Source organism: Callospermophilus lateralis, chromosome 1 (genome assembly GCF_048772815.1).
Source record: "Callospermophilus lateralis isolate mCalLat2 chromosome 1, mCalLat2.hap1, whole genome shotgun sequence".
Classification (NCBI taxonomy): Eukaryota; Metazoa; Chordata; class Mammalia; order Rodentia; family Sciuridae; genus Callospermophilus; species Callospermophilus lateralis.
Genome location: NC_135305.1, coordinates 70,531,732 through 70,548,214, shown reverse-complemented (window position 1 = coordinate 70,548,214; position 16,483 = coordinate 70,531,732). Strand labels below are relative to the sequence as shown.

The 16,483-nt window shown below is 38.7% G+C and overlaps 1 protein-coding gene across 1 annotated transcript in view; it reads left to right on the top strand.

The window, feature by feature from the left end:
- The window catches only part of Dock4 (dedicator of cytokinesis 4), a 445,040-nt gene that overhangs the window by 274,948 nt on the left and 153,609 nt on the right, over window positions 1-16,483 (top strand). Inside the window, exons 15-16 of the mRNA XM_076835166.2 lie at window positions 169-331; window positions 9,250-9,356. Coding sequence (XP_076691281.1) covers window positions 169-331; window positions 9,250-9,356 — 270 coding nt within the window. The remainder of the gene's footprint in view (window positions 1-168; window positions 332-9,249; window positions 9,357-16,483) is intronic.

Sequence of the window (16,483 nt, the reverse complement as noted above, 5' to 3'; positions counted from 1 at the left end):
ACTGGGCAGCAGCAAGTACAGAAATGACGTGGCAAAGAATGGGGAGGTGATTTCACATGGGGTGCTGTTTGGGGAGCCCAGGCAGAAAGAACACTGATTGTGGTGCCACTTTGAAGAGACTCGTTCCTTGGATGAAGCTGTCTTTAACCTGCATGTTTCCTTTGTTAGGATTTTATCTCCTTTGGCTCTGGAGAGCCTCCAGCTAGTGAATACCACTCCTTTGTGCTTTATCACAACAACAGTCCCAGGTGGTCCGAACTGCTGAAACTGCCTATTCCTGTGGATAAGTTCAGGGGCGCACACATCCGCTTTGAGTTTCGGCATTGTTCCAGTAAGTGTTTGGTGGGGTTGGTTCTGTGGCTGTATTGTGTTGATATGTGTATAGTATATTCATTTAGCTGTAGTGATGATAGGGGGCTGATCTGCAGAAAGAGTAACAAATGAGATTTCTGGAGGGAGGAAAGAAGGTGAGTGGGAACCCTGAGAGGGAATTGGGCTCACTATTTGAAGAGCCAAAAACCTTTATGGAAACAGAGAAGAAATGAGAAAAGAGGGGGAAAAAAACTGCAGGAAATCTGCAGATTCTCTTTAAATTGATTGCTTTTATATAAAGCTCACCACGGTCTAGAAAGATTAGATAGAAAGGGAGACAGCATTAAAACTTGGATAGGTTCTGGTCTTCAGCAGCCCTGACCCGACTGGTATCACCAGGAACTGATCCAGCTCCTGGTCAGAACAGCAGAGCTTACTCAGAATCTTCTGTGCATGTTCATCCACTGGAAAGCCTGTGAGACTTGAATTGATGTTTCATTTGTGTGTATCTGCATCCCTGTTCAGTGTCAGATGATGTCGAAATGAGGATCAAATAATGTCAACCGGAAAAGGTCTTTCAGATAATACAAAGTAATAGCCCTCATTTACAGATTTAAACAACTCAAGACAGAAATGTTACCAGATTTATTCATGTGGACATTACTGTTCATGAAGTTGTTGTTTCTGGGTATCTCTATTTTAATTCTCTTATATTCATTACCACACTCTCAAACACCCTCCATACCCCCACTGAGCTCTGACCAGGAATCTTCTGATATTCCCTGTGTCCCTGAAATGTATTGTAGACACCCCTAGAATATACATTGTGACAGGAGAAGGTTCTGGTAAATCTTGCTTTGAGAAGCATATAGCAGGTAAGAGGTACAGGAGAATCACAGGATTAGAAAAGTGGCAGGCTCCTCTCCATTCTGTGCATCTGCAGTCTCAGGGCACCATCAAGAAATACATGGCGACTTTCCCTGAGGGATACTATAATTCAACCAGTTCTCTTCAGGAAAAGGAGAGGACTACATCTGTGGCCATGACTATGGCATATTTCATAATTGGTGCAGAAAGCTCTATAAATTAAATTTTGTTTTAGAATACAGGAAGATGGCTAGCAGAGTCTCACTAGTCTTTCAAATTCCCAGAAGAGTTTTACATAAAGGACTTGAAATGGGAAAACATAAAGGACGTAGAGTGATAGAAAACTGTTCCTTCCACCAGTCTTTGTTATCAATTCTCACTTGGACCTAATATGAGCTTTGAGCTTTAAAGCAAGAAAAGGGTAGAGGAAAATAAAGGTGAAACAGCAGGGAAAGGAGGAGAGCGTTTGGAGAAAATTATTGTAATTCATGACTTGGAAAGCAGAACAAAGGCTGTTTTCAGTAAAATCTGTTAAATCTCTGCCCTCTCATCCTGTACTTTAAACATTGCTCACACATTTGAGATGTTTTAATGTTCATTATTAAAATTCAAAAGAAATAGCAAAGCATAAAGAAGAAATTCCCATAATCCCATAAACTACACATATTCACTGAAATTATTTTATCACATGGACATCAATATTTTTGCTTGTTCAAAATATCATTTATTCATGAAATGAATATTTATTGAATACCTACAGTGTACCTGAGCACTTGACTGGGTGCTGGAGATGTATCTATGAATACAAGATTTCCCTCTCATAGAGCTTTCATTCCAGAGAGGGTAGATGAGGAAATAAATACCTGATACATTAGTCTCCCCATAACCACAGTTTTAGTGGTTCTTGATTTCAGTTATCCAGAGTCAACCTCAGTTCAAAAATGTGAAATGGAAAATTCCATAAATGATTCATAAGTCTTAAATTGCTTGCCACTCCAAGTAGCAGGATGATATCTTGCACCATCCCATCTTATCCCACCTGAGTTGCGAATCATCCCTTTGTCCAGTGTATCCATATGGTATATAATACCCACCTATAAGTCACTTAATGGCTGTCTCAATTATCATATTGACTGTTTTGGTCACAGTGCTTGTGTTCAGTCACCTTTATTTTACATAAATGCCCCCAAAATTCAAGAATACCGATGCTGGCATTTTAGATATGCCAAGCAGAAGATATATAATGCTTCCCATAAGTGAAAAGTGAAAAGTTCTCAGGAGGGAAAAATCATATTCTAAGTTTGCTAAAATCTATGGTAAGTTATTTTTCTAAATCTTGCTGTATCTAATTAAAAAACTAAACTTTATCATAGATCTATATGTATAGAAATAAACATGATATATGGATACTGAGTGGTGGGTGTAGTAAAGAAGGCTAAATTGAGTTTGGGGGCTAGAAAGTGATAGTACTATGTTGCTACTTTACATAAAGTGGTCAGGGAATACCTCTCTGATAATGAGGTGTGTCAGCAACAAGGTAGAAGTGGTAAAGGCTTGAGCTATTGGGGTATCTGGGGAAAGAATATTCCAGAGAGAGAGAATGGTAAATACAAAAGACAGAAGCTTGAAACACACTTGGCATTTTCTTTTTTGTTGGGGAGGGTCAGGTACTGGGGATTGAATTCAGGGACACTCAACCACTGAGCCCCATCCCTTGCCCTTTTTGTATTTTATTTAGAAACAGGGTCTCACTGAGTTGCTTAGCACCTCACATTTGCTAAGGCTGGCTTTGAACTCGCAATCCTCCTGCCCCAGCCTCCCATGCCGCTGGGATTACAGGTGTGTACCACCACACCTAGCATGCTTAATATTTTTAAGGAACAGCAAGAGAACAGGGAGGAAAAAGCAAGGAAACCAGATCTACTATTGTCTCTTACATCATCACAAAGACTCCGCAGATTTTCTTGGATTGAGAAGGAGAGCTATTAGAGGGTTTGGCTTCCGTATGGATGATAGATTGTAGACAGGCCAGTTAGGAACAGGAAGACCATTTGGGAGGCTTTCATAGTTTTTTAACTAAGAGATTAAATTAGTCACATTATGGTACTGGTTTGGTTCTTTTTCTAGAGATTATTGACGAATTAGATGTGAAAGAAGGAAAAAAGTAAAAAATGATCTGAGGATTTTGACCTGAGAATGAATTATTCATTTAATGACGTGGGGAAGACAACAGGAGGAAACTGTTTGGGGAACAAAAAGCAAACATTTCATTTTAGATGTTTGATATTTATTAAATATTCAAAATGTCAGGAAATTGAATGAGGTCCAGGATGGAAACTTAAACTTGGGAATGAGAACATATAGTTCAGTATTCTGCTATAACTATTTAAAGACCAGAACTCAGGGCATGAATAGCCCTGATTTGTAACATTTGTTGATTTCCATGACGTAAGTGCTCCAACCATGGCCAATTTTAAGCTACCAAAATGATTTCATCAAATGTGGAGTTGGAGAGAGATGCCTATTCTCAGCTCTTATGATCTAGTACAATCCAGCTCCAGCACATCATTAATTTTGACATTTTTTTAAAAGCCATGAGACCAAATGAGATTCCTGAGTAATATGTTTAGATAGCAGAGAGAAGTCCATGGATGGCTCTCTAGAGCACTCACCTACATTTATAGCTGGGAGAAGGAAGGATCCATTAAGTCACAATAAGAAGAGCCAGGAGGTTGAAGGATAATCAAGGATAAATAGCATCCAGAAGGCTAAATGAAGCTAGTTTTTCAAGAGAGAATTGATCAGATATGTCAGGAGCCAGTAATAAATAAGGTAAAGACAGAGAAATTATCATTTGATTTGACATTGAATTTGGCAGGTGATTTTAGTGTATTTGTGGTGATGGATGTGAGTTCAAGAGTGAGATAGAGAAAAGGAAGAGAAAGCTATAAATATAGACAAGTCTTTTGAAAAGTTTTGCTATAAAGAATCCAAGAGACATATTCATGGTTAGGAAAACTCAATATTGTGAAGATGTCAGTTCTTCCTAACTGAATGTTGTCATGGAGAGAGAGAGAGAGAGAGAGGGAGGGAGGGAGGGAGGGAGGGAGGGAGAGAGAGAGAAACAAAGAGAATTGATCCTAAAATTTATATGGAAAAGGAAAAGCAAGAGATCTAAATAGCCAACACAGTATTAGAGAAGAACAAAGTTAGTGGATTGACATTGCCTGAGTTTAAGAACTACTGTAAAACCATGTAATCAAGACAGTATGATATTGTGAAGGAATAAATTGATAGACCAAAGGAACAGAAGAAAGAGCCCAGAATTAGTCTCACATAAGTTAACTGATCTTTGATGAAGAATCAGAGGTAATATAATAAGAAGATAGTCTTTTCAACAAATGGTTCTGGGACAAGTGTATATTTGTCCAATTTCAAGAAAGAAATCTAGAGACAGACCTTCCATCCATTACAAAAATTAAATCAAAATGGATCATAGATATAAATGTAAAACATAAAACTATAAAACTTCTGGCAGATAACAGAAAATCTAGATGACCTTGGGTTTGACAATGACTTTTTACATTTAATACCAAAGTCATGATCTATAAAAGAAAGAATTGATAAGCTAGACTTCATTAAAATTAAAATTTTTCTGATCTATGAAAGACACTGTGAATAGAAATAAAAGACAAACACATATTGGTAGACAATTTTTGCAAAAGACATTTGATAAAGGACTATATTAAAAATATACAAAGAATTCCTAAAATCCAATAATAAGAAAACATAAAGCCAGTTAAAATTTGGGCATAAAAACATTAACAAACACCCCACCAGAGAAAGTATACAGATGACAAATAAGCATATGAAAGCATGCATCACATCACATATTATACATATATCAGAAAAATACAATTTGAACAACAGGTATATATCATCACACCCCTTTAGAATAGCTAAAATCCAGAACACAGACAACACCAAATGCTGGCAGGTGTATGGAACAACAGAAACTCTCCTTCACTGGTGGCGGGAATACAAAATAATACCAGTCATTTTGAAAGACAGTTTGGTAGTTTCTTACTAAATTAAACAAATTCATATCATACAAATTCAACAACCACATGCTCCTTTGGTATTTACCTAAAGGAGCTGAAAACTTATGCCTGCACAAAAACCTGCACAGACATTTATAGCAGCTTTATCATAATTGCCCAAACTTGGAAAGAGCCCAGCTGTTCTTCATTAGGTAAATGGATAAACGGTGGTACATACAGACAATGGAATCTAGGTCCACTTAGAAAGAAATAGATTATCAAGCCATGAAAAGACATGGAGGAAACTTAAATGCCTATTACAAAGTGAAAGAAACCAATCTGAAAAGGTTACATACCGTATAATTTCAACCACATGACAGTCTGGGAAAGGCAAAGCTATGGAGAGAGTATAAAGCTCAGTGGTTGCCAAGGGCTAGGGGAGGGAGGGATGAGTAAGCAGAACACAGGGCATTTTGGGGGAGGTGAAATTTCTGGATGAAATTATAACAACAGATGCATGTCATTGTACATTTGTACAAGCCCATAGAATGTATAACACCACAAGTGAACCCTAATGTGCACACTGGGCTTTGGGTAATAGAGATGTGTCAATGTCAAGTCATCAGCTGAAGAAGTGCACCACTCTGACAGGGGATGTTGGTACCACTGAAGGCTATGCAGGAGTCGGGACAGGGTAGGTATGTGGGACATCTTTATATTTTCCTCTCAGTGTTGCTGTGAACCTGAAACTGCTTTTTTAAAAAATAAAGGCTGCCAGGTACAGTAGCATGTGTTATAATCCCAGTGGCTCCAGAGGCTGAGGCTGGAGGCTTCCAAGTTCAAAGCCAGCCTCAACAGTTTAACAAGCTCCTTATCAATTTAGCAATACCCTGTCTCAAAATAAAAAATACAAAAAAGGGTTTGGGATGTTGCTCAGTGGTTAAGTGCCCCTGCATTCAAACCCTGGTACCCCCCCCCAAAAAAAAATTAAAAATAAATAAATAAAGGTTATGAAAGAAAGGTAGGAAAGGAAATGGGGAAAAGAAAGAAGGGGGGTTCGAGGTTGTGGCTCAGTGGTAGAGGCTTGCCTAGCATGCATGAGGCACTGGGTTCGATCCTGGCAACACATACACATAAACAAATAAAATAAAAATATTGTGTTCATCTACAACTAAAAAAAGATATTTAAAAGAAAAAAAAGGAAGAGGAAAGAGAACGGGAAAAGCAAATAGATCAGAGACATGGGTTAGGAACTATAATGAAATACTTGGTCATGTGAGGGTATTTTTTAAGATGAAGTTTTTAATGCCTGTTTATTTGGTGTAAATAATTCAGTCAAAAGGAAGAAAGGTGATACTGAAGACAGAAGGTACAACTATAGGAACAGTGCCTTTGGAATAAGGAGAGTAGGGTTCAGTGTTCAAGGAGCAGGAGTGTGGACACTTGACAGTATTACAGGGGAGCACAGAGACAGTGGGTTAATAGGTTCTGTAATATGTGGGAGCTCTCTTCACATCAGGTGACAGTGAGGAGGGTAGCCAAGGTGCTGGAGGCTTGAGAAGGGAGAGCAGGTAAGACAGTTGTCTAGAAAGTAGATTAAGTGAGTGGAGGCTTGCCCACCTAAAGACCCCTTTGTGGTTAGTGTGCATTCATTAAAGTGAAATTAGGCTGGTTTGGCATAGAAGAAACTCAAAGTCGGATTTAACCAGCTTGAGTGTTACCATGGAAATGTAGAGGAATAAGGAAGCCGAGGATATATGGAAGGAGGTAACTGGAATGGTGGACCATTAACATGGAGACTGAGACAGGAGGGGACGGAGGGCAGGCTTTGTGAATTGAAGGTTCCAGGAGGCAGAACTGTTGGAGTATGGTACTAGAAAGAATAAATTGGAAATTTAGAGGTAGAATGCACAAATTTAGTGTATTTTATTAGAAAAAGGGGGTGATACTATGCAGACTGTAGCATTCCAGTAAGTTATTAATCCTGATCTAATGGCTCAGGAAAAATTGTCATGTACATTAAACTTTGTTTAATATCTATTTTATTTTATAATGGAGGGAAAATTTGGGAAAGCGATTGTATTGCTTCTTATTTTTGCTAATTTTATTTATTATGGAATCTTTAGTCACTTTATTTTTCTGAATTGAATACCATAAACCATACCAAAACTATAGAAAAAAATAAAATTAGTAAATTGCTTCTAACACAAACCATACCAAAAAAGGTATTCAAATAAATTAGGAAATTTTTCTAAATAAATCTTCTCCTCTGAATCATAAAGGTCTTCTCCTCTGAATCCCAAAGGTCTTTGCTCAAACTTTTATTTAACTTTGTTTTCCCAGTTTCTCTCTAGAGTTGAAATTAATAATTTTAAGGATTTAAGAACCCTCCCCCCCCCCCTTTTTTTTCCAAAAGGACCCACCTAAAAGAAACCACACTTTCAGGAATGTCCTCATGTTAGGGGCCAATGCCAGGCAACCTAAACTACTGTTCTTTGCACGAAGTGCCACTCCCTGAGGTTGAATGCCAGAAGCTGTTGAAAGGGAAGCTGTTGCTAACCCTCTTGTCTAATCTTCAGGATCACCATATCTAACTCTTCTAGCCCAGATCTTATGGTCTTTCAGGGCAGAACTTTCCTATTCAAATGTAAGACTCTGCTGCTGCACTTGTATGGGAAATAGTAACCATCCAGCCCCAAACAGGTCACAAGCCCTGGAGAGCTCTTCCCTGCACTGGCTAAGTACCAGGAGAGTCAAGTTGAACAAGCAAGGTTCTGTTAACAGTTTCTCCATTTTGGGAGAAAAGAGCACGATGGAAGAACTGGAGTGGTTCTCAAAAGATCTAGAGCAAATTACCTAACATCTGGGATCTCAATTTCCTTATCTATAAATAGTAGCTAAGGAGCCTCAGAATTTCTAGCCATTGTACTTCTTAATTAGGTATCAGAAAATCTCATTGCCTCATTTCCAACTTCCTGAACAATACTACATTAAGCCCGTATTCAATTATAGTTCTCAATTCATGTTGCCTTTCAGTGGATCAGCTATTCCAAGGAAGTAGCTTTCACCTGCATCACACCATCCTCACATATATGGATACAGGGAAGAAAGGTCTGTCATGGACCCAGGCAGAGATGGGAAGTTTCCTTTCCATGAGTAGTAAGCAAAATCTTTAATTCCATATTCATTCATTTTTTAATTAAGCATATATTTATTGAGAGCCTACTATGTTCTTGGCACTCTGAGAATATAAAATAAAACAGATAAGACCCCTCCTGTCTTAGTAGGAGTTTTTACTGCTGTGACTAAAGGATCCCACCAGCACAATTGTTGAGGAGAAAAGGTTTATTTGGGGCCTCACAGTTTCAGAGGTCTGAGTCCGTAGACGGCCGGCTCCATTCCTTGGGGCTTGAGGTGAGGCAGAATATCATGTTGGAAGAATGTAGCAGAGGGAAGCAGCTCATATCATGATCATAAAGCCAAGAGAGACTCCACTCTCCAGATACAAATATATACCCCATAGCCACATCCCCAGTGAATCACTTCCTCCAGCCACACCCAAACTGTCTCCAGCTACCACTCAATTAATCCATCAGGGATTAATCCACTGATTAGGTTAAAGCTATAACTCAATCATTTCACCTCCAAACCTTGCATGGTCTTACACATAAGCTTTTGGGGGACACTACATCTAAACCATAACACCTGCCTTTGGTGGTGCTTAGGGGTGATGTGAGAAGAAACAAGCAATCCACAGAATTTAAAGCATGATTTCAGATGGCCCTATGAAGTCCATAGAGTCCTATGAAGAAAATTAGACACGGAATATAAATAACTTGGATATTTGGGAACAGGAATATGAGGTTAGAGGATGGCTACTTTAGGTATATTTCCTACCATAAATGCAGTTCTCTATGTGTGGAGGCGTGAGCGTGGGGACAGTTACATCTCTTAATGTTCTTACTTCTTAAACACACATGTGTAAACGTGCACCTGAATAAGCAAGTGATTCTTTCTTTTTTCTTTGTAGCGAAGGAGAAAGGAGAGAAGAAGTTGTTTGGTTTCTCCTTTGTGCCCCTGATGCAGGAAGATGGCAGGACCCTTCCAGATGGCACTCATGAGCTCATCGTGCACAAGGTACCCTTCATCACATACTGGTCATGGCTGTGGAAAATGGGGCAATTATTAACTCACTCGCTTTCCAGTTCAAAAAAGAGAAAAGAAAATTCATTGAAAAGAATGTTATTGTGTAAGATTGCTGGCAGGGAGAATGTCTTTGAAAGTATTATTTGGAAGTATTTTTCTATATCCTATGTCATATTCTAAAACATAGTTTAAAGATCATTTATTTTTTCATCTTAATTTAGAGATAGGCATTTGGGTAAATCTGAATGCTGATCTTAACGTCTTTTCATTGCTTTGATAAAATTAAGTAAACCTCACAAATAAAATTTTAAATACCGTCAATACATTTTTTTTTTTTACGTATCTGTATGTTACCAGAGGTGAGTTTAGCATAGTCAGAATTACATTTCTTTTTCTTTTCTTTTTGTCTGCACTTTGCTATCAGAGCTCTTGCAGTTTTCATCTTAAATCCAGAATTCCTATAAAAATGTTTCAAACAAAGTGTATTATTGTAGGCCTCCAAAAGAAAATTCAGAAAGTGAGGAACCCAAAGAAATGATAAGAATACTTGCAATAAGGAAATATAAAATAAAAATGTATTTTTAAAGTATACAGGCAATTTTCTCATTCACATCGCTTCATTTTTATAACCCTGTGATAGTCTAGGCTCTCATCAGTTCTCACCTGTGCTATCTGGTCCTGCTGATCTGGGTTTTATCTCCCCCTACTCCAGGTTCTATCCGGATATTAGAGTTGATCTATCTAAAATACAGATCCAGCAAAGTCATCTCTTAATCTAAGAGTCACGCAAAATCTCCTCATTGCTACAGGAATAAATCCTGGGCTTCTCAGGGTGTGCCAGGCCTCTACCTCTACTGCCTCACCCCTCACTACTTCTTGTCCCTTCACACTGTAGCTCTGTCCAGCCCTTTCTAGTTCCTTATATCCTCATACCCTCCCTGCCAGTTCTGTCTGCTCTTCCATTAAGGACTCCTGGAGTCATGCCTCTCTCCCTGATTTTCTCTTGTGCATCCTCAGGTGCTCACCTTACCCACACCCTTCTTCAGGAACTGTTACCAGCTTCCTGGACGTACTCCCCATGTTTCTGGCTGATCAAGCACCCTCCCCTGACCTCCCTAAGTTTCTGCATGCATCTCTTACCATTTTACTCAGCACACTGCCCCACATTTATCTGATGATCCCCTAGCTTATCCCAGTAAGTTTTTGAGCCTCTCTAAAGCAGCAGCTATACCAGAGGATTCTGCCATGCAGCAGATGTGCAGTGAAGATTTATTGAATGAATAATACGATCACAAACAAAAATTTTCTTTACCTTTAGATAACTGCTAATAAAATAAGTAGTGATGAACAGCATATCTGGTCATTCCTATTGTTATGTGCATGTATATGTGTGTGTCTGTTTCTTTAATAATTTTCTTCCTTGCTATTTGTTCAACATATTCATTGAGGAAAAATTCCAACCAGAATATAATCAAGACAGGTACAGAGAATATAACCAAGAAAGTCAAATCCCTCCATTTCTGGTGCTTACATTCTCTTTATTTCATAAAGTTATCTAAAGAAATTAACACATGAACAAGAATGACTTTATGACATTTGCCAGTAAATGGAGACCTATTATGCTAAGTGAAATAAGCCAATCCCAAAAGTCAAATGTTTCCTCTAATATGTGGAAGCTAAAGCACAAAAGAGGGGAATAATAGAAGTTCAGTAGAGTAGACAGTGGGAAATGGAGTGAAGGGAGGGGGATAGGAAAAGGAAAGACAGTAGAATGAATCAGACATAATTTTCCTATGCACATATATGAAAACATCACAGTGAATCCACTCATGTATATGCACAAGAATGGGGTCCTAACTAGAATAAGATATAATCCATGTTTGTATCATTATATCAAAATGTATTCTACTGTCATATATAAAAAGAACCAATAAATAAACAAATAAATAAATAGAAAAGGAGCTAACAATGTTTAAATATAAATAAAATATATTGTAGAGTAACCAGTAAGGCAAACAGAAGAATGTACTAGACACCTGGAAACATCTATTTATGTCACCTGTAGGCCAGAAGCTCCCTTATAAGAGATAGTAGTATGACAGGCAGAGTCTTCATCCACTCTTTTCTGAAAGATGTAAATAGCATAGCTCTCTTAACCTTAAGTCTTGACTCAGAATAGTCAGGACTGAGATAATTAAAACTGGGGTAATAGAAGAGTGAATAGCTTTTGTATCATATATCACGTATGGACAGTCACCTATGGGTTGGAGCATGCTTCTTTGACACATGCTAGTTTTGCAGTTGAGTCCTAATTGATTTCTGTAAATGAGTGTGAATAATAGCCAGACTCTCAGTTACTGCCTAGAGAGACCCAGTGCATCAGATGCCCGAGGACAGGTAGCAGAGCTCACTTCTCCATGTGAGCAGTTATGAGTCCAACTGACATTGACTCCCACAGGTCCAGTCGACTCCTTTATCAGAGGCCTATCTGGTGTCTTTCCATGGGGCCAAAACTTTCCTCTAAACAGCTTTGAATGAGCTCAGGCCCTTGCATGAATTTTGACTAAGTACTCAAAATTCTGATCCATAGAGGCGATTTTATTTGAGCTTGAACAATTTACAGTGCAGGTATTCCCAGTGATTATCCTAAACTAGAGGGTAAGCTCAGGATGATGATGTGTCAATTTGGGGCAGACCTTCATTGTATAGGCCCATCCCGAAGCATTAGCTTTACAATCAAACCCCCAAGTTTCAGAGTTTGCTTATGAACAGAGTTATTTAGTATTGCTTATTCAAAGATTTGTGAAATTCTTGCCAAGTATAACAACTTCTGTTTCCAGCCAGGTTGATGCTGTGGTTTTCTTTCTCATATAACTGAGCCAACAAGTTCAGTTTCAGCTTAAGGCCATTTGTAGTTTGTGATTATAAAACCATATTAGCAGCATAATTCTTATCCTACCATGGCAGGAAGGCTCCCAGTCTGCTGATAATTGCAACCTTAAATGTATTACTTAAAAAGAAAGTGACATGGAGTAGGGGGTGGGGGGAGTGGATTTCAAATCAACGGCTGGAAAAGTAACTCACTTAATAAGTGATGTTGAGATGACTATGATAGGGACACCTTTCTCCCTTTCATCTTAACCTAAATGATTACATGTTTGCAATGATTTCCAGTGCAAATAAACTGTAAAATCTATAAACATTTAAATGGTGTAGCTCCAGAAGAATCAGGAAAATAACTCTTATCAGTCATCATGAGAGACTTAGTCCTTCCAGAGTTCTCTTTGCAGCCCTCAGAACATCAGCAATATTCCCAGTGGTTGATGGGTAGGTCCAAAACTCCCCTCTGGAGTTACTAATTTGTTAATTATAGCATTTATTCTTCATAAGTTTTTTTCATCTCACTGCATTTTGTCAGGATTGTTGTCTCCCTCAAGTTTATGGGGATATTTTTGGCTTCCTCTGTCCAGCTACTGCTGGAAAACAAGAAAAGAGACCAAAGTAATGAGGATGGGAAATTGTATTTTCCAAAACTTATGTCTCTTAAGGATAATGATGTGAGGATCTAGGAGGACGACAGGAAGACAGAAGCTGCACACTGGAGTCCTCATTCTGCCTGAGGATTCTTAGTAACTGAAGTAAATTCTAAAACACCCTCAAGACTATTAAAACTAAATAATTAAAATTAATTACACTACCTGCCTTTGAGAAATTGGGGTTTAATAAATTCATATTGCTGATTATCTGACATCATCGTGGTTAACATGGTCCAACTCAACAAAGCTAGGGTTTTGCTTAGTAGAGAATCTGATTCCTCTAGCAGGATTTATTTTGGCTTTCTAATCCAAGACATCTGAATAGGAAAAGGGCCAGATGAGAAGTCCCAAATAGAGGATAATACTGTTTCCTGTGGGGAGAGGATTAGTTTAATGTGATGTTATAGAATATGAAAGTCCTTTGCAGGTTAATTTATTTCACCTTTGCTACCTAAAATGTGTCCATAAAGCCTTAAGTCCATATTTTTGTTCCTACACATTTTTAGTTTCTTATGCCATATTGTATTTCCCAGCTGGTCCAGGTATTCCAACACCATCTCTTTCCACTGGTCATTATCTTTGAGATGAACTTCCCTAATGCATTTGGAAACTGGTGCTCCTTATTTATCCTGAACATCAGTGTATTTGCATTCATAAATAAAATTAGAAGATGAAGGAAGTCTGGAATTTTAGGTAGACTGAAGGATTTGTTACCTCACTTATTCCACATGCTGCTCAAATAATTCTGAGAGATTTATCTTGGAACGATGATCAGCCAGAAAAGTATCTATTCACCCTAAGCTTGAGGGTAGAATTGATCACTGAACTCTTGTTTCACTATACCCAGTGAGATAAATTTTAGAACACCTGCAAATTTTTTTAAAAGTAAATAACCCAGTAAGTTTATTATAAAAGTGTACATAACTGAACATAGAAGCTAAGGGGAAAAAATTTAAAAGGCCAAGATACCTTAATAGATCCTAGCACTTAGGGCTGTAATTATATGAAACCCATCCTGAAAACCCCTTTCATGCCAACTATTACTACTACTGTCTTCCAAAAATGATCTCCCTTTAGTGTAACCTGGCTCATGTCTGCTGAGAGGGCTTCCCAGGTACCTGTTGGGGTAAAAAGCTTGTCTCTGAAGCCTTGTGTCCAGTGGCTAGAGGTCAGCTGTCTCCTCACCCCTTTCAGAAATACTTACTGGCTTTCCACTTCTGGTGAAGAACTTGCCTATCCTCTATAAGGCTCCTTCCCTATAGCACTGTGACTTTCTGCCTATCCTGCTGAATCTTCATTTGCATTTAACTTCAGTGTGGCTATTCTTTGGTCCCTTCATTCCCACCCAGCAGGATATGCCACATGAGTGCTAAATAAATACTTGGTAATTGATAGGACAGATAGATAAATATGTGGGTAGGTAGGTGGGAGGATGGGGCATGGATAAAATAAATGATCCAGAATCATCTCATATCAAAACTTCTAAACTCACAATATCCTAACCATAATCTTTCAACCTCCCAGTTTTCTACTTCTATTTTCCAGTCTTAGTCTCCTCCAACAGACCGCTCCTGCCTTTACTTACTTTCTTTTCTTATTTGAGGTATTTCTTCTTCCTTAGTTCTGCTGTGCCCACATGGGAAATAAAAACCAGTCCTGGGTCAGTCTGTCAACTTTGCCTTCTCTTTGCCCCCTCCTATACCCTGTTCCAGGCAGTTGGGTATTATTAGAGGAAATTATAGTGGTTATAGGTTAGCATCAGCCTGACCAGTGTAGATGCAGGACCACCAACATTCAGGCAGACTAATTACCTCCCTCTCAATCCCCACAGAACTACTGGCAAGATTTTACAATCTCCTTACCATACTACTTCCTGTCTACTTAATAGAGAAAACAGAAGCCACCAGACAGGAACTTCCTTAACTTCCTGTGCTCTTCCCCCTGCCACCTGCAAACTTATCTGCATCCTTCCTTTTCTTCCTGCTTCCTGTCTCAAGGGATGAGGCAAAGCTCCTTCTCTCCAAGGCCAATTCTTCTACTTTCTGCCCTCAGGATTTTCCTCCCTCCTATGTTTTCTAGGATGCTGACCCTCCCAATGGCCTCCCTCTTCCTCCTGCATCCATAACTATTTCCTCTATTTGGCACTCTTCACTCAGAGCAGAAACATGCTTCAGCATTTCTCTTTAAAAAACATTAAAAAAAAAATAGCTATCACATTCCCTCTTCCCTTTCCATCATGACATCCAGCGTACATTAGAAACCAGTCTTCTCTCCCTTTCTCTACTTCCTGTGTCCCAGTCAATCACATTCAGTGTTTCCACCATTCAAGTAAAGCTTTTCACCTCCAGGTCATGAATGTCCATCCAGGAGCTAAAGTCACTATACCAAAAGAATTAAAAATGTTTTTTCCTTTACTTGACTTCCCTGTAGTAGCATGTGACAATGTTGATTATACTTCTTGAAAATCCCGCATTCTGTCATCTGTCTGGCATTGCTTTTCTAAGTTCCATCCTTCTTCCTCTTTGAGGATTTCTCTCTTTACACCTAAAATGTTGTTGTCATGGATTAACCTTCCACTGCCTTCTGTCTTGGATCTCCTCATCCACTTCCATGGATTAACTTACTACATTTCTATGCTGATGACAGCCAAATCTGATTTTCTGGTCCACAACTTTTATCAGCCTACTGAACATCTTTAGTTGTCTTTTTCCAAAGATAACTCAAATTCAGCATGTCCAAAACTGAGCTTTTAATCTCACCTCCATCCACTCCTGCCATGAATAGAAACCTGCAAAATTTCCTTGTCTTGTCACGCTCATCCTCCATAACTAAACAGCCAGTTGCATGGTATTGCTTCAATTCATGGAATTTTAACCAGAGGTGACTATCAGAATTACCTGGAGGTTTTCTTATTTAAGAGGTCTTGGATAGTCCCAAGGTTTTTCTAGGTTTGAACAATTTTATGTTCTAGCCATACTATACTGCATAAATTTGTCCAGCTATGCCTGTGCATTTTTAACAGTTATTTTTAAGATTCATTTAGACTTACAGAGGAGTTGCAAATATTCCCATGTAGCTGTCACCCAAGTATCCTTATGTTAACCTCCTATATAAACTGTAACATATCAATCAAAACTAAATTAATCTCGGGGCTGGGGATGTGGCTCAAGCAGTAGCACCTTCTCCTGGCATTGCATGGGGCGCTGGGTTTGATCCTCAGCACCACATAAAAATAAAATAAAGATGTTGTGCCACCGAAAACTAAAAAATAAATATTAAAAAATTATCTATCTCTCTCTCTCTTTAAAAAAAAACTAAATTAATCTTGCTAAGACACTGTTAACACAAGATTTACTTGGATTTCACAATTTTTCCACTAATGTCATTTATTTTGGGGGTGGGTATCAGGGATTGAACTCAGAGGCACTCAACCACTGAGCCACATCCCAGCTCTATTTTGTATTTTCTTATTTAGAGACAGGGTCTCACTGAGTTGCTTAGCACCTTGCTTTTGCTGAGGTTGGCTTGGAACTCGCGATTCTCCTGCCTCAGCCTCCCAAGCTGCTGGGATTATAGGCATAC